The sequence below is a fragment of the Elephantulus edwardii genome, unplaced genomic scaffold (assembly GCF_000299155.1).
Source record: "Elephantulus edwardii isolate Elephantulus edwardi_28Jun2011 unplaced genomic scaffold, EleEdw1.0 scaffold00009, whole genome shotgun sequence".
NCBI lineage: Eukaryota > Metazoa > Chordata > Mammalia > Macroscelidea > Macroscelididae > Elephantulus > Elephantulus edwardii.
The window spans coordinates 23,085,420-23,104,063 of NW_006399759.1; the positions used below are offsets into that span (position 1 = coordinate 23,085,420).

The following is an 18,644-nucleotide window of genomic DNA, read 5'->3' on the forward strand; positions in this document are numbered from 1 at the left end:
GTGCGACTGGCACAGGACAGAGCGGAGTTTAGGGCTGTTGTACATAGGGTCGCTATGAGTCGCAGGCGACTCGACGGCACATAACAACAACAACAACATCATCCTTAGTTATTGTCCAACTCTCTAATACATAGCAAGTAATTGCAAAGACTATGACTGGATCAGGTCACCTTAGTATCCAGATGACATCGTTGTTCTTCAGTACTCTAGATTGGTTCTTGACAGCAGACTTTCCCAATGCACTTTGTCTTTTGATTTCCTGATTGCCAGTGCTAAGAGTGTTGATTGTGGAAACCAGCAAACTGAAATTGTTAACAATCTCAATCTCTTCTCCATCACAATGCTGCCAATTGGCCGAGTGGTGAGAATCTTTGTTCTCTTGATGTTGAGCTTCAATTCATATTGAAGACAACAGTAATTGACCTTCTTCTGCAGCATATGCCTCATGTACTCCTCAGTTTCAGCAAACAAGGTTGTGTCATCTGCATAAAGCAGATTGTTGATGAGTCTTCCTCTAATTGTGATGCCAACATTCCTTTTCATAAAGTCCAGTCTCCTGAATGATCTGCTCTGCATATAGATTGAAAGGTATGGAGATAGGATGCATCTTGGATGCACACTTTTCCTGAACCTGAACCAGGCAGTATTTCCCTGCTCTGTTCTGACTACTGCTTCTTGGTCCATGTAAAGCTTTTGCCTGAGCACAATTTAAGTGTTCTGGGATTTTTGTTCTTCTCAAGCCTCCCCAGTTTACCTCAAACTAATTAAAACCAATTGCCATCAAGGCAATTGCAAATCCTGGCAACCCCACATTTGTCAGAATGGAAATGTGCTCTACAGAGTTTTCAATTCTTGAGTTTTGGAAGGAGACTGTCAAACCTTTCTTCCGAGGTGTCCCTGGCTGGACTTACAGTCAGCAGTGGATCGTGTTCACTTCCTGTAGATCTCAATCCCGATCAAAGTCTAAATCCTAGAGAGAGCCTTTCTGAACACCCTCTTACTGACCCTCCCTCACTCTAGTATGTGATAGACTCAACTGGTTCAACGCTTATCTGGTTCAATGGCAAGTGTGCTCTCGGGGATCTTTAGCCAAAGTGCACTGCCAAGGATGAGAAAGGATTGATGTTCACTTGGGGGGAAATGGCAAATCAAAGAGGAGAAAAACCTTGCTGATGCTTTTCTTGTAGGAAAACCTTAGACACCTTAGCAAGCATCCAGTGGAGTGTGATTGACGGACGAAAGATTAGAGAATGAGGAAGACAGGAAAATGATAGAGGATTAAACTCAGGCACAGAACTTTTTCCCTTGTTTTAGCATATTATCCCCATTTAACTTTTCCCCATTCATTCATTGTTGCACATTTTCCTCTCTGCCCATCCCTCCCCCCAGCTTGCTTTCCTCTTTGAAAAGAAAAAAATTCTTTTCATCATTGTACAATACCCTCCAACGTCCACAGTCTACTTTACTATGCATTTCTTTTTCTGAAATCTTGTCGTGAAAATAATACCTAATCATATATGCCTTTTAAATAGTTCTCTCCCTCATCTGTTTCAATGTAATATAAATTATTTATCCCCTCTTTTGTTAGGTTCCCCTCAAGCTCAATGTCAGTCCCATTTTATAACAGTGGCACTATGTAGTATTTGTCCTTTTGTGACTGGGATATTTCACTCAGCATAATGTCTTCCAGGGTCATCCATTTTGTGTAATATTTCGTGAGTTCCTTGTTTTTCAATGCAGTGTAGTATTCCGTTGTGTGACTATACCACAGCTTCTCTGTCCATAAGTTTGTTGATGGAAGGCACAGAACTTTTACACCATATACTTTCTCACAGATTTTTTTGAAGTGTACAGTTAATTGAGTGACTACAAATAAATAAAATATTAGCTTGGTGGGCATATTTGGGGACACTGTGGTGACTTAGTGGTAAGAAGCTGTGCTGCAATCCCTAACACACGTTGCTCGAAATCCACCAGCTGCTTCACACAAGAAAAATGATACTCGTGTGTGATAAAACCTCCTGGAGGGTCTACTGTGAGTTGGTTCTGACTTGACAGCACACAACAACAACAGGCATGTTTGAGGGGAGTGGATACTAATGGCGGATGGGAAGAAGCCAAAGGAGATAGACTAAAGGCTCTAAAAGAGAAGATGTATGTAAGTGAGAGAAAGGATTTAGAAGCCGTTAGAATGAAGCTGACTGCTGGGAGGGGCAGGAAGAGGGGAAAGATCACTCTGTCCTCGCTGCTCACTCGCTCTCTCTTCCAGAGGGAGGGGGAAGATAGTGTGATCAGCATCAGCTTGAAGAAGAGGGTTAGCTCTTCAGCTTTTGATTACTTGGGCTTTGGTTACCATTTCTTGTACTCATGCCCAATTTTCACTGAGGGACCCTGTTTCCCCTGTCTCAGTCTCTGTGGTCTGGATAATCCTTCACACCAACTCTGGAGGGAACATTTGCTTCTTACTAAGCCATCAATTCATCTTCAGTTCACAGTGGTTGGCGCAGTGGTGGTCACACACCCTAACACACGTGCTCAAAAGCAAGTCATGGACTCCTTACCCATCAGCTGCCAAGTGTCTGCACAGGGTGCAGGGACTATTATTTATTCTAGGCTCTGAAGATACAGCAGGGAGCAAGCGGAGTTCTCACAGAGCTTCCATTCTGATGTGTGAGGTAATGTGGGGCAGCAATAAATACATCTTAGCAAGAGCAGCCTGGGTGGGGAGTAGTGTTGGACACTATTGGGGTTTTTTTTGGTTTTTTTTTATGGAGAGATAGGGAAAAATAATGTCACTGAGGTAAGATGTGAGCACAGGTTTGAGGGCAGTGAGGTAATGGAGCAGGGAGGAGCAGGGTGTGCATCACAGAGAGAGGGAAACCAGAAGGTCTAAGTGTCTGAAGTGTGGTAAGGAAAGACGAATGTGGACTAGGTGAAGTCGGAGCAGTGGACACAGGAGTCAGTCCTGAGATACTTACAGAAACACTTTGAAAAGATGCTTGTTTTCTGTGGACGTGCTGAGACCTGGAAGCAAACCTGGCTGCTGCTCATAGCACCTGGTGGCTACCAGGGGAAAGCTAGCTTGAAGGTGTGGACAGTGTATGCAGCTCAGCAGAGTTAAGTCATGAGTAACTGGGATCAAGTCCTGATACCCTTTCAGCCCAGTGCGACCTCACTGGGTGACAGGCTGATTCAAATGGCACTGTCAGTTGACAGCAGAATCTACTAGCTTGGTTCTGTGACTTCTCTGAGCTTCACTAGAGAGACAGAGCAGAGATTGAAAAAGCCAGGGCTTGGCGTGCAGCAAGCAGGGCTCCTGGCCAGGCAATAAAAGAAGCCCTAGCTGGCACCAAGCGAGCTGTTGTTCGTGCCGGCAGCAGCCCAGGTCCGGGCGGAGCCTAACGCTGCCTGAGAGCCTTACCTCGATGATCTCCAGCATCTCCACTCGTGTGATCTTGCCGTCACCGTCCAGGTCGTACATGTTGAAGGCCCAGTTCAGCTTCTGCTCAAAGCTGCCTCTGGAGGTGATGGACAGGGCGCAGATGAACTCTCGGAAGTCGATGGTGCCGTCCCCGTTTTTGTCAAAGGTCCGGAACGCGTGCTGGGCAAACTTGGAGGCGTCACCATACGGGAAGAACTGCAAAGTAGAGAACACAGAATTCGGTGTCAGCAGGGAAAAAGAGTCAGAGGTTATTCAACAAAACCTTCTGTAAGGCATGGAAGGCGATCGGCTTGACAGAAAGTCCTGTTTTCAAGCAGGCAGGTGTGCTCCTCTGCTGCTGCTGGTGGGAGTGTGGTGGGCTCACCATGTCCTCGCAGTTACCTGTGGGTGAAGTTGGTGGCGTGTGGCTGTGGGGTTGGCAGGACCTGGCTTCCAGTCAACCAGCACTGACTGAGGACTGCAGTGGAAGGTCCTTGTTTGTGGCTTCTCTGGGCTCTCTCCCGAAGTCCCACAGAGACTGAGGCTGGGAACAACTGCTCTCCCCACACAGAGCAATGCTGTATGAGCTTCAATATCCTTTCAGGTGTGAGAACCTAGACTATTTGGCACCAAAGGGTCAGCGGGGAGGCTTCCTAGACCTACCCGGACCCCCAGCCCCTTTCCAACACACATCCATCGCCTCCCTATGTGAGGTTCCAGTTTCAGATTTCTTTCTAAAGGGATTTTTTTTTCTTTTGCAGAACAGACATTGGAAACTCATTAAAAATAGAACATGATGGAGCTTATTTTGGGGAGACATAAAGAGATTTCTTCACAGAGCCAATGGTGCTGTGAGGAGTGGAGGCAGACATGAGGGGAAAGGAAGTACCGACACAGGAGGAGGTCGGGCCCTGAAGGCTGTGGTCCTGGTTTAGGCCCGTCACAAACCACAGGTGGCTTGGATACATCACACTCTGTCTCCGCAAAGCCAAAGGACATTTTTTTTAAAGGTACAGGCCTGGCAAAAAAGAAATAAATAAAAACAACCCCCAAAATGTGAGCCACAAGTGAACAAACCCAGCAAATACAAGATTTAGAACAGATGACAGAGCCTTCTCCCAGATATCCCCAATCCCCCCGCCCCCCGTTGTACATATTGTCATTTGCTAAGTGGCACAGGTTGGCCAGCCTCCAGACAGATGGCCTGGTTTGTGGCCACTCTGGGCCGTTCCTCATTAGGAGCTGTCCACTGCACCCTCCTCTCTGTGCATCCTCTCTTGCAACGTGCAGAGCTTTGCAGAGGGGGGGAGGCCATGCTACACCCTCTACTTACACTTAGAAGAGGTTTGTTGTTGTTGTTATTATGTGCCATCGAGTCACCTGTGACTCATAGCAACCTTATGTACAATAGCTCTGAGCCTTGCCCTAGCCAGTCTCACTGTCTCTGACAAACCTACCCCGTTATCTCAGTTACTATGTCAATTCATCTCATCCTGGGTGTTCCTGTCTTGTGCTGTCCCTCCACCCATCCAAGCATGATGTCATTTTCCAAGGACTAGTCCCTCCTGGCACTATGACTAAAGTATATGAGGTGAGTTTCAATGCCTTGCCTCCAAGGAGCAACTTGGTTTCACCCTCTCTGGGACAGATCTGTTTGTTCTCTTGGTAGTCCATGGTATGTTCAATCTCTTTTCTAGTACCAGAGCTCAAAGGCATCAATACGTCCTCTGTCATCCCTGTTAATTTTCCAGATTTCTGATGTGTAGCAAGTAATTGCAAAGACCAAAGATCAGGCGTACCTTAGTCTCTAGACTAATATTGTTGCTCTTTAGCATCTGGAGAGGTTCCTGACAGCAGATTTTCCCAATGCAATTAATTTTTCATTTCCTGACTTTTGGTGCCAAGGGTATTGATTGTGGAATTGAGTAAGCTGAAATTGTTAACAATCTCAGTCTCTTCTGTATCTATCATGGTGTTGCCAATAGACCCCGTGGTAAGAATCTTTGTTTTCTTGGTGTTGAATTTCAGTCCATATTGCAGTCCTTGACTTTCTGCAGCAAATGCTTCAGGTCTTCTTCCATTTCAGCAAGCATGGTTGTGTCATCTCTGTACTGCAGGTTGTTAATGAGTCTTCCTGTAATCCTGATGCTACATTCCTCCCCATAGAGTCCAGCCTCCTGATTAAATGGTTCCATATATAGATTAAAAAGCTATGAAGAAAGAACACATCCCTGATGCACTCCTTTCTTAACTCTGAACCATGCAGTGTTTCCTAGCTCTATTTTTATCACTACTTCCTGGTCCAAGTATAGGTTTTGCACAAGTGCAATCAAGTGCTCTTGGATTCCCATTCTTCTCAAGATTAGTTGTCCTCCTGATTTCTTGGCACAGTCTGGTGAGCACATCCAGGGTTTCACCTCTTTGTTGAAAGATGTCAATTAGTACTCCATCAATTCCTAGGGCCTTGCCAATTCCTTCAGCGTAGCTTAAACTTCCTCTTTCATCACCATTGCCTCTTGATCATAATTAGTTTCATGGAATTTTTCTGTGTCAGCCAGTTCTGTTTGGTATAGGGACTCTGTGTACTCCTCTGACCTTCTTTTGATGCATCCTGAATCAGTCAGTATTCTGCCCATAGCATCCTTAAGGATTGCCCCTTGAGGCATGAATTTGTTCTTCAGTTCTTTCAGCTTAAGAAATGCCAAGTGAGTTCATTTTCCGACTCCAGCTCTTTGCACATTTCATTATAATACTTTGCTTTGCCTTTCTGAGCTGACTTTTAAAATCTTTTGTTCAGTTCCTTCCTGATTTCTTCCCTTTCCTTTGGCTTCTCAGTGTTCTAAAGTAATATCAGAGTCTCTTTGGATATCCGTCTTGGTCTACCCCCTCTGTACTTGTAATGATGCTTTGCATTCTTCACGGTCGACATTCTTGATATCCTGCAACAGCTTGTCTAGTCTGCTCATTAGTGTCCAAGCCCTCAAATATGTTCCTGAGATAGTTTTTAAATTCAGGTGGGATAAACTCAAGATCAAATTTTGGTTCTTGTGGATTTGTTCTGATTTTCTTCAGTTTCAGTTTGAATTTGCATATGAGCTGTTGATGGTGTTTCATAATCAGCACCTGGCATAGTCTTCCCAGTGAATACTGAATTTCTCCATCAATTCTTTCCACAGATGTAATCTATCTGATTCCTGTGTAGACCATCAGGTGAGGTCAATGTATGGTCGCTGTTTGTGTTTCTTATTTGTATTTCCAATGAATAAATTATTGATTGTACAAAATTCTATGAGTTTGTCTCCAGTCTCATTTCTGTCCATCTTCCTGGGTCCCAAGTTTTGCATTCCAGTCACCCATTATTATTAATGCATCTCGGTTGCATGTTTGATCGATTTCCAACTATAGAAATTTGTAGAAATCTTCTATTGTTATTTTTAGATAACAAAGAGTTGCTTTTTAACTTGTAGTAAACCCATGTGACAGAGCAGAAGTGCCCTATAGGTTTTTCTGAGTGGTAATCTTTACAAAAGCAGATTGCCAAGTCTTTCTTCCATGGAGCCTATGCCAGGTTCAAATCGTGGACCTTTCTAGTTAGTAGCTGAACACTTAGTGGGTATACCTCAGGGCTCCTTACAAGCATATTCAAAGATAGAACATTTTCCTCCAGAAATAAAATATGCATATTTCATGTCAGGACTCAATGTATAAAGCCTTGAGGAAAAAGAGTGTTTGGAAGGAGATGAAGCTGGTTTAGGATTTTATTTTGGCAGCACTCTACTTCTAGTCTTTAAAATGGACTGAAGCTCAACAATATCAAAAAGACAAAAATTCTCATCTCTGGGGCAATTGGCAGCACCAAGATGGATGGAGAAGGGATAGGTTGTTAAGAGTTTCAGCTTGCTCAGCTCCACAGTCAGCACTCTTGGCACCAGCAGCCAGGAAATCAAAAGACGAACTACACTGGGAAAATATGCTGTCAGAGACCTCTCCAGAGTACTGAGAAGCAACAATGTCAGTAAGAGACTAAGGTGCACCTGATTTGGGCCATGGTCGTTACAATTAATTGCTATGCATGTGAGAGCTAGACAATGAAAAAGGATAACAGAAGAATCAATGCCTTTAAGTTGTGGTTCTGGAGAAGAGTCTTGAACATACTATGGACCACTAAGAAAACATATAAGTCTGTCTTGGAGAAGGTGAAACCAAGTTTCTTCTTGGAGGCTAGGATTTTGAAACTCCGTCTCACCTACTGGCCAGGAGGACAGGTTCTTGGAGAAGGATATCATGCTCAGAAGGGTGGAGGGACAGCACAGGAGATGAAGACCCCAGTTGAGATGGATTGATACAATATCTGGGGCAATGGGGGTAGGTGTGTTGGATGCAGTGAGACTGGCTCAGAACAGGATAAGCTTTATATAGAGTTGCTATGAGTTGCAGGCGACTCAATGGCACATAACAACAACAAATACTTCTAGATAAACTAAATCACAACATTTAGTGACTTAAAACCTCAACAATCATTTTGTTTTCCGAGAAAAATAACAAATTTCAAGGCCACTTTTTAACTTATTAAACGACTTGTAGTTCTATGACTTTTCTCAATTCCCTCATCTCTAAAATGGAGAGAATATTCAGAGCCCCCAGGTGCTCTGGTGGCCTCGTGGTAAGAAGGTGTGCTGCAATCCCAAATGTATGTGCTTCAAATTCACCAGCTGCTCCCTGGGAGGATCGGCATGTGATTTACTGCCCCTGAAAACCCGCCGGAGGGTGAGCTACAATTCAGTTCCAACTTGACGACACACAACAACAACAACAACAACAACAACAACAATCTGACTGTGAAGAACTTTCCCCTTTATTTCTTCATTCCCAAAACATACATTTAATCCTATTATCTTTAAAATACATAGAGGGCTTTGTGTGTGTATGCCAGATCAGTAGCACAATGCCTCTCTGCTCCAGAACTATACAGTTAATGGGAGGAAGATAATTTAGAATTAACCATGGTCATGTTACTATTGAGTATTAGAATGGAGGAGTAGGAGAATATTCCTAAAGCTAAGAACATTAGCATTTGGCAGCAAGGAAGGAAAGTGAAAACCCAAATCAAGCCTGTTGAGGTAGAGTGATTTGAGCCTTGGTGGTTGATTTCTACTCAGAGCAACTTCATGTTTCAGAGTTGAACTGCACTCCAGCTGGTTTCCAGTGGCTATAATAATTACCAGCTGCTAATCTAAGGTTGGTAGTTTGGATCCACCTAGTGGTTTTATGGAAGACAGGTCTGATAATCAGCTTCAGTAAAGACTACAGACAAGACAAGCATATGGAGCAATTCTTCCCAGACACACTTGGGTTACCAAGAGTGAAACATGGATGGCAATAAATTAGGCTTTGGTTCTGTCAATCATATGTTTCGTAGGAGTGTAGCCATTAGCATCACCCAGGGAAATATGGGGAAGAGCATGGTATGGAAGGGAAATCTTCCTCTTTGATTGCTGGGCACACCTCCCCCTTACTTTACGTGGGGGCCTGGAACCTGAGACAGTGCTCTATGAGTAGTTTATTAGAACCTGAAATTTGTAAGTAGGTAAGTTTTGATTCTTTGTTTGTGTGCCCTGGTGGTCTTCATCTTTTCTTAGTGAGCTGGTCCTACTTACTGATGATTTCATCTGCCTTGTGGTTGGGGGCTGGCAGCTGCCAGGACTTCTCTGGCCTCAGAGTGGAGCAAGCCTCGTGGCAGAGTCCCAGGCCTCCGTAGTGCTATTTAACCATCAAGCTTTCTATGTGGGGTAGCATGAAACTGGTGAGCCATTTTCTTCATGAATTTCTGTAGATTTCTGGCCTGTCGTCCTTGATCTCATTCCTCACAGTATAATTTTAAGTCAAGAGACACCTGGCTTTTTTGTCTGTAGTGAACTTCAATCAATATTTAAAAAATTAACTTATAAAGTCCTTGGGAGAAAAATCGATTGTAAGTTTTGAGATGTAAAAATTACAAAGGGCTTCTGAAAGATCTGCTTACTGATTTTATAGCTGATGTAATTTACTTCTGAAAAACGGTCTGTGCTCAAGAGCCTTCAAATATCTGAATGGGGAATTTTCCTTTAGAAAATCCATCCTATAATGTTCTGAGTGCTTGTGTTTGTCAGAAGAATACTCCTTCATTTGATAAAATAATTCAACCCTAGATGGATCATTGCAGAAAAATGAGGCCACACTCCTTTGCTTTGATCTCTTAGGAAGAAATCAAGGTTTTAAAAGAATGGTCCCCCTTTTCACAGACCACAGTGCCTGAGGACCAGTGGAAATATTTTAAAGTCGATTGTTGCTCTAAATTGGTTTATTTATCAATTCTGTGTGTTTTGATTTAATATTTATATTAAACATTATGTGAAATACTTTTTTTAGCAGTGATAATCTAAAACTAAGATTTTTTTATGTATTCTATATTTTTAAAAAATTTAGTCTTTCTTACCTTAATTTAAAGATCATCTCCAGAATAAGTATGAGTCATCGGACACTAAAGATCAAAGACTAGATTAGTTATGGGATGACTTAAAATATACCATCCATGAAGAGAGCAAAAGGTCATTACAAAGACAGAAGTGGAAGAAAATATCAAAATTGATGTCAGAAAAGGCTGAAAACTGCAATAAAATGAAGAGAAGCTAAAATAAAAGGAAGAAATGTCAAAGTAAAAAAAGACGAACAGAAGATTTCAAAGGGCACCTTGAGATGACAAAATAAAATCTTAAACAGAATGTGCACTTACGGGCAAGAAGCTGCACTGCAAATCCCAGAGGTATGCAGTTTGAATCCATCAGATGCTCTGCTGAAAAAGGAGGGGTAACCTCCTCCTGTACCAGTCAGATCCAATTTGATGGTACACACACAAAATAATTAAAAAAACAAACAAACAAAACACCAGAATGTGCAGAGTTAAAAGAAATGAAAAGCAAAGTCAAGCCATGAGTTACAATATTGAAAGATACTATGGGCAAAATCTTGAATGATGCAGGAAGGGGGGATGAAGAGAATACACTGAGTCTCTCTCTCTCTCTCTCTATATATATATATATAAAATTGTTGACACTGAAAAATTTCAGGAAGGACTATACGAACAAGAACCAGTGGTAATGAAGGAAGATGTTCAAACTACACTAAAAGAACTGGCAAAGTTCCCAAGAAAAAGAATCCAATAGAATGTGGAAATTGTCCAACAATATCATTAACATCACATGTAAGCAAAATATTGCTAAAGATAACAAAATCCAATTAGAACAGTACATAAATAGGGAACAGCCAGAAGTTAAAGCAGGGTTTAGAAGAAGCTATTGTTGTTGTTATGTGCCATTGAGTCACTTATGACTATGTACAACAGCTCGGAAACCTGCCCTATCCAAGTTAGTCTCACTGTCTCAGCACCTAATTATCATAGTTACTGTGTCAATCAGTCTCATCCAGGGTTTTCCTTCCGCCCTTCCAAGCATGATGTCATTCCTCAAGAACTGGTCCCTCCTGGCCACATGCCCGAAGTATGTGAGTCAGAGCTTCAAAATCTTTGCCTCTAAGAAACGACTTGGTCTTACTCTCTTTAAGACAAATCTATTTATTCTCTTTGCAGTCCATGGATATTTAACACTCTTCTCCAGCACCACAACTCAAAGGCATCAATTCTCTTTCTGCCATCCATATTCATTTTCCAGTTCTCTGATGCGTAGCAAGCAATTGTGAAGACCATGGCCTGGATCAGGCACATCTTAGTCTCCAGACTGACATCATGGCTCTTTAACACTCTGGAAAGGCTCCTGACTACAAATTTTCCCAATGTAATTTGTCTTTTGATTTCTGAACTGCTAAGTGCCAAGAGTGTTAATTGTGGAACCAAGCAAACTGAAGCTATTAACAATCTCAGCCTCCTCTCCATCTATCATAGTGCTATTAACTGGCCCAGTGGTGAGAATCTTTTGTTTCTTAATGTTGATCTTCAATCTATATTGAAGGCTGCAGTCTTTGACCTTCTGCAGCAAATGCTTCAGACTTTCCTAATTTTCAGCAAGCAAAGTTGTGTCATCTGCATAACACAGGGTGTTGATGAGTCTTCCTCTAATTCTGGTGCCATACTCCCACTCATATGTAAACGAGGCCATGACACCAGGGATATCATTGCTCATGTCAGATATATCCTGGCTGAAAGCAAAGAATACCAGAATAATGTCTATTTGTGTTTTATTGACTGTGCAAAGGCATTTGACTGTGAGTAGCTCATTATAAACTATGGCTAAAATTGAGATGAATGGGGATCCTAAAACAATTATGCTTATTGTTGTTGGGTGTTGTTGAGTTGGGACTTACATACAGTTGACCTTCCAGCGAGTTTTTAGAGATAGTAATTGAATGAGAAGAAATTGTCCATTTTTTTTTTCCTGTGGAGCATTCTTATCCAGTGGATTCAAACTGTGTGCCTTTGGGATTGCAGCACAGCTCTTACCACCTGAGTTCCTCTGCATAATCATAATGTAATTATGCTCATACAAAACTTATATCTAAGTCAAGAAGTTGTTGTTTTACCCAAGAAGAAGAGCACTGCATGGTTTAAAATGAGGAAAAGACGTGTGTCAGGGTTGTATTCTTTCTTCATATCTATTTGTTTTTGTTGTATACCACAGAGTTGGAGAAGGCCCATAACTGACCCTTCAGCAGGTTTTCGGAGGCAGTTAATCACATAGGAGGAGATTGCCCATCCTCCTGCAGAGTGGCTGGTGGCCTCAGACCGTGTGCCTTCGGGATTGCAGTGCAGCGTCTTGCAAGCAGGCCACCAGAGATCCTCTATGATGAGCAAATCATTCAACCTGTATGATGAGCAAATCATTCAAGAAGCTGGACTCTTACACTTTTTTCTTTCAAAAACAAGGGGACTCAGAGGTTAGTGTCAGGAATTTGGCAGAAAGATAGAACTCTCTCATATTTTTGGCTACTTGCCAACATATCCTGCTTAACATCAACTACTTTCCTCTTTTATCAGAATTATTTTTCTAATGCGTCTTCTTCACACTCTCCTCCTGCCTTCAGTGAGGTTCTGGTCTCAAATCCACACAGTGACCTGCTCCTATTACCACTGGGACAGTTCCATTCCAGAAACCATGCAGCCCCCTTACCAAGCACCCTTCAAGGAATGTAATCTAACAACATTCATTTGTGATAGAGAACAAAAGCTATCATTTTTTTTGGAGAAATACAGACAGATTAGGTACTTCCTGACTGTCCTTAGGCCATTTCTCAACAGTTCATGACCCATAAACTTTGGTGACACCAAAGATAAAGACCCTTTCCTCTGTGTGGAATGAGGTTGCTGTTTTCTGACTATGCTGGGAACCGCCATCATGAAAACCCCTTTTGTGCATGCTTAATTTCTAGATCAAGAAACAGTGGTAATAAGAGAAGATGTTAAAACTGTACTGAATAAGCGAGCTCTGGTGGCCTAGTGGTAAGAAGCTGCACTGCAATCCCAGAGGTGCGCGGTTCAAATCCACCAGATGCTCTGCTGAAGAAGGAGGGGCAATCGCCTCCTGTACCAGTCAGATCAGATTTGACGGTACACACATTAAAAAAACCCAAAACAAACAAACCAAAAAACGGTACTGAAGGAATTGACAAAAAAAGAAATACCCAGGAATTGATGGAATAACAGTTGAGGTGTTTCAACAAACTGATGCAGTCTGGACATGCTTACTAGCATATGGCAAGAAATTTGGACGACAGCTACCTGGCCAACTGACTGGAAGAGATATTTCTCCCCGTTCCAAAGTTCATCCAACACAATGTGAAAATTATATAATAATAACATCAATACCACATGTGAGTATAATCCTACTAAAGATTACTTAGAAATGGCTAGAATAGAAGAGCAATGGGGAACTGCCAGAAATGCAAGCTGGATTCAGAAGAGGCCATGGAAGAAGGGATATAGTTGCTAATGTCAAATGGATTTCAGCCGAAAACAGAGACAGCCAGATGTTTACTTGTGGTTTTTTTGTTATACAAAGGTATTTGACTGTGTGGGCCATAACAAATCATGGCTAACATTAAGAAGAATGTGAATCCCAGGAGACATGATTGTGCTCAAGTGAAACTTATATATAGACCAGGAAGCAGTTGTCCAAACAAAGCAAGGGAATACTGCATGATTTAAAAATAAAGGTGTATGTCAGGGTTGTATCCTTTCTCCATACATATTCAATCTGGGTGTTGAACAAATTATATTAAAGAAGCTGGATTCTATGAATAAGAATGTGATATCAGGATTGGATGAAGACTTAACTACAACCTGTATTACAAAGATGACATTACTTACAGAAAGTGAAGAAGACTTGAAGCACTTACCGAAGAAGATTAAAGACTATAGTCTTCAATATGGATTACGTATAAACATCAAGAAAACCCAAATCCTTATTACTGGACCAAAAGACATCATCATGATAGATGGAGAAAAGATTCAAGTTGTCAGTAACTTTATTTTACTTGGATGCACAATCAATACCCACAGTAACAGCAGTCAAGAATCAGAAGACACATTGCATTGGGGAAAATTTGCTGTCAAGGACCTCTCCTAAATTCTAAAGAGCAAGTTTAAAGACCACTGGGTGTCTGATCCAGTATATGGTAGTTTCTGGTATATGGTGAAAGTTGGACAATGAATAAGGATGACAGAGAATCAATGTCTTTTAATTTGGTTCTGTCTAAGAGTATGAAATCTCTTATGGACTGCTAAAAAGGACAAACAACTCTGTCCTGGACAAAGTGCAACCAGGGTCTCCAGCCAGAAGCAGGGATGGTGAAACTTCATCTCACATACTCTGAGGATATTGTCAGGAGGGGCCAGTCCTTAGAAAAAGACATACTGGAACAGGTAGAGGGTTAGTGAAAGAGAGGATGAGAGGACAGAGATAGGCTGACATGGTGACTATAAAGATGGGCTCAAACATGATAGCTATTATGAGACTGGTGCAGAAGAGGGCAATATTCTGATCTGTTGTTAGGGTCACTGATTATAGTTGTCTTGGTAGCATCTAACAACAACCACCACCTGTAATTTTATGCAATCTTAACAGAATTTAATTATTATTATATTTTTATATATTTATTACATATGTACATATACAGAGTCATATCAAGCCTGGAAGCAGGAGCAGCATCCGCTTCCGAAATGGCTTGCCTCCGGAAACTCTATGTGTGAACAGTGCTCAGGCTGTTCGTTCATAGGGTCGCTATGAGTCATCTACGACTCGACGGCATCAAACAACAACAATAACAACATATACAGAGAGAAATTTTATATAATTTCTGGTATAAGCGAAAGAAAGTTTGGAAAGCTTGGTGAGGGGAAGAATTGAGGGAGGTTCCCTCAGAACTTCTCTTAGTTTTTAGCTGCTGTACAATCTTAATAAAGATGCACCTTCTGTTCTTCACCTTGATGCGTCTTTATTGGCTCTGGTCATGCCAAGCAACAGACCCAGCATTTGTCAGGTAACATGCTCAAGTATTATCTGAGGAAATGGGTTCGAAAGGTGGCTGCCTGTGGTGAGAGTCAGACCAAACCAAGTGTAACCTGATGTCTGTCGGAAATGTAACTTTGTGCTGAAAATCCAATTTGCAGGTGCATCTTAAGGACATGATCTGTTCCTAATTTAGGGTAAAAGAACACATATTTGAAAGTCAAATGAATTGACTCGTAGATCTCTGTAATTTGCTGTGCTTTTGATGGGGCAGTATTCATAAATTAAAAATTATCCAGACATAACAACTAGTATAGTTATAAAATTGACATCAGTTTCTTCCAGCTTGCACAAGTAGTTGCTTTGTCCTAGAATTCAATTTTTTTTTCCTTTTCCTGCTTTAGTCATGTGCTTTAAATTGCCTGTTTACCAGGAGAGGAAATTTGTCTTTCCTGGATTAGCTTTTACCTCTGTAAAACAGTATGTTCTTAGTTATATGTAAACTATTTCCCAAGCGGTTTGTTTGCTAGTAACTATAATACTAACCCAAGTATAAAAGTCAAAGACTACTCTTAGGCAGGGAGACAGTTTTTTGAAAAGATTTTCTCTGCACTCCCAGATATGCAATAAACCCCCTTGTATTTGCTCACACTGGATGTTTGCAGTACCCTCCCCTACCGCTCTGCCTCTTCCCCGTCGCATAAAGGGCTGCCTTCAAAGACCGCTTCCTGCACTGCACCTTCTGCGCAAACATGCCCTGACATCAACTACTCTCTTCTTTAGAATTTTTTTTTAAGAATTATTTTTGTAATACTTTCCTCTGCTGAACCCTGCATTCCTAGCTTCATTCCAGGATGTGTTCCCAGCACAGCCTTTGTTAACCAAATGAGGAAGACTTTGCTTATGGGAAACAAGCAAAGAGCCAGCGACTGGGGTTGGGGTTAATGGCAGCACCTCCTTGAGAATGGTGAGAAACAAAAACCAACTCGATGAGGCTTCCTGGTTCTGCCTTTCTCGGAGTCACGCTTAGGTCAAAACTTGAAACAAGGATGAGATCCTCCTGCTTCTTCCCAATAGGAGAAAAAGCAAGGCTTCCCTCTCAAAATTCTCCTGTCTAGGTCTAGAAACTCATAGGGTCGCTATTGAGTTGCAAGCGACTCGACGGCACATTAACAACAACAACAGCAACCGGTCTAGAAAACAGAGCTCCTCATCAGGAAGGTGTAGGGTACGGAGGGCTAGTGTAGATTAATCTCTTCCTGCTGCTGAACTAGGGAGGAGAGGTACTTTGTCTCAGGGCATTCTCCCGACAGGTTTCTGGAAGTTTCTGAGATAAATACTCTGGGCTGCATACTTTTATTTCCAGTTGCCCTCCCCAGGATATCTAAAAGACAGCTGCTGTCATCAGATTTTCAGAAGCCTCAGGATAGTAGTAGCACTGCACTCAATGTCTCAGTTGCTGGAAGGGTGAGAAGCACTCTTGGCCACTCTGATCAGTCCCCATACAGTGGGCGTGGAGTGAGCCGTCTATCTCCAAAACCGAACCAAGAGAACAGTCACAGATTTCAGACAGAGCAGACACTCTGGCTGTGGAGAAGACTGGGCTCAGGATTTCATTCCCAAGGAACCTCTCCTTCACCTCCTCAGTCAGTGATTTCCCCTTCAGGAAGAACACCGCAGCATCCAGTACAGGAACTCCCACTACAGACATTATAGGATGAATTCTGAACAAATCCTGCTGTATACGGCTCTAGCCTACACACACAGGTTTCTCCCAATACTGTTTCTGCCTCCTGTATCCAACTGGGCTATGTCCCTGGGTGTGACATACGTGCCCCTTGTTTCCATATTCCGTAGCTTTCTCTTTCTCTCTCCATGTGATTGTAGCCAATCCAAAATCCAAACTTTTCTTTACACTTCCTTGAACACTTCTTCTATTTTCTTGACTGAAGTGAATCGCTGCTTATGCTGCGATTCACTGGCTCCTTTCAGACCCTCTGCCTTGGATTATAGACATTTTCGCTTTTCTTTTTTCTCCCCTCTGGGTTCTGTAAAGTCTGGGACAGCGGTCCACTCATCTGTGCACCCCACAGATCTTGGTTTAGGACCTTTACAGGGAGAAGCTCCACCAATTCCTGGTGAACTCAGGATCTGTTTCACGTAACTTTATGTTTGTCATGTTCTTTCAGCAGCTGACTCTCATCTGTGAAATGGGAGTGCTGTATGAACTCTCCTAATGCTTCAGTGAGGAGAGAGTTTTAACCACAGTTTAACTCTTAGTAAAAATACGGAATACTGCTAAATAAAATATGCATGAATAAGGAGTATCAAAGGAGAAGGAATGCCTTTGAAGCGTGATGTTGGTTGGCAGAGAATATTGAATCGTGGACTGCCAAAAAGCAAACAAGTCTGCCTTGTAAGCGCTCAAGCCGAGGTGCTCTTGAGAAGCCGGAATGGTGAGACTTTGTTCATGTCCTTAGGACATGTTACTGGGAGGGGCCACTCCCTGGAGAAGGACGTCTGGGGAAAATATAGGGGGTAAAGGGGGAAAAAAAAGAGACCACAATAAGATGGATTGACACAGTGACTTGAACAATGGACTTATGCACAGAAGTGATTGTTGGGATGGGACAGGATGGGGTGAGGTTTTGTCCCATCATATAAGAGGTCACTGTGTGTATCACAGACAACTCTTGGCACCTTTCAGCAATTGAACCCACTGCTGCAGCCACTGCTTTCAGATCCTCTCGGTGAAGGTGCTCTTCTTTTTTCCTGAGCTTCTACCAAACATAATATCCTCCAGAGACTGGAAAAGGGCTTTGCCAAAATGATAGCTACTATTGGTGGTGTTCAACACTTGAACTATGGGTTTTTTTTTCCAGTGGCTTCTGTCTTGAGGAATGTCATCTAAGTTATTCCAGTTATCCCTTATAACATTCCTGTAAGAAGGGTATTACCAGCTTCTAAGACACGAGCTGCTCCGTGGAAGAAAGATGGTCAATCTCCTCCCATGCCGTTAACTGCCTCTGAAAACCTGCTAGAGGGTCAGCTGTGGGTCAGTTCTAACTCTGTGGTACACAACAACAACATTTTTAATAAAGAAATACTTTCTCTTTCCACCACATCGATCTGCTGCAATGTTATGCAATGAAGCAGTAGGAACTGCTCCCTCACTCCTGAGAATAAGAACATACAAAGAGGGGGCAAAGGCTATGTTCAGAAGAAACAGACATCAGACAACACCTCTGTGTGTGTGTGTGATGGCAGGGTTTAGAATGTGTCCTATGGAAGCCCAGCTTGATTATGATGATATAATAATGATGGTTATAACAACCATCCTTTTTTTAATTAAAAATGCCTAGAATTGAGTCCTAGAAAGTGACAGTTTAGGAAGTTAATGAAAAGCTAAATGACTTGAGGAGGGTTTTTTAAAATCCCAAGGTCAAGAAGGTAGAAGAAATGGGAAAGACTTCAATCTGTTCTGTTATTTGTTGGACAGTTTTCATGTTGCTCACATAACAGTGAAGTGGGCTTCTTTATAATATTTTTCCAAGTGCATTATTGAATTCTTATGACAAAACCTACTGTTTTGTGGCTAAGGAAAGTGACGCTTGGAAGGCCTCGGCATTTGCCCAAGAATTATGGCTGTACATCTTTTAAATGTGTATCTATCTGTGTATCAGTCTGACCATTTTTACCACACCTTTTTGTCCTTGTTAACCAAATGA

At 42.2% G+C, this 18,644-nt stretch overlaps 1 protein-coding gene across 2 annotated transcripts in view; it reads right to left on the minus strand.

The window, feature by feature from the left end:
* Positions 1-18,644, minus strand: part of VSNL1 (visinin-like 1) — a 114,532-nt gene that overhangs the window by 7,067 nt on the left and 88,821 nt on the right. The window contains exon 2 of one of the 2 annotated variants that reach the window (XM_006880661.1): positions 3,422-3,637. The exons of the other annotated variant lie outside the window; for it this stretch is intronic. Within the exon in view, the coding sequence (XP_006880723.1) occupies positions 3,422-3,637 (216 nt within the window). The remainder of the gene's footprint in view (positions 1-3,421; positions 3,638-18,644) is intronic. 2 annotated transcript variants of the gene reach the window in all.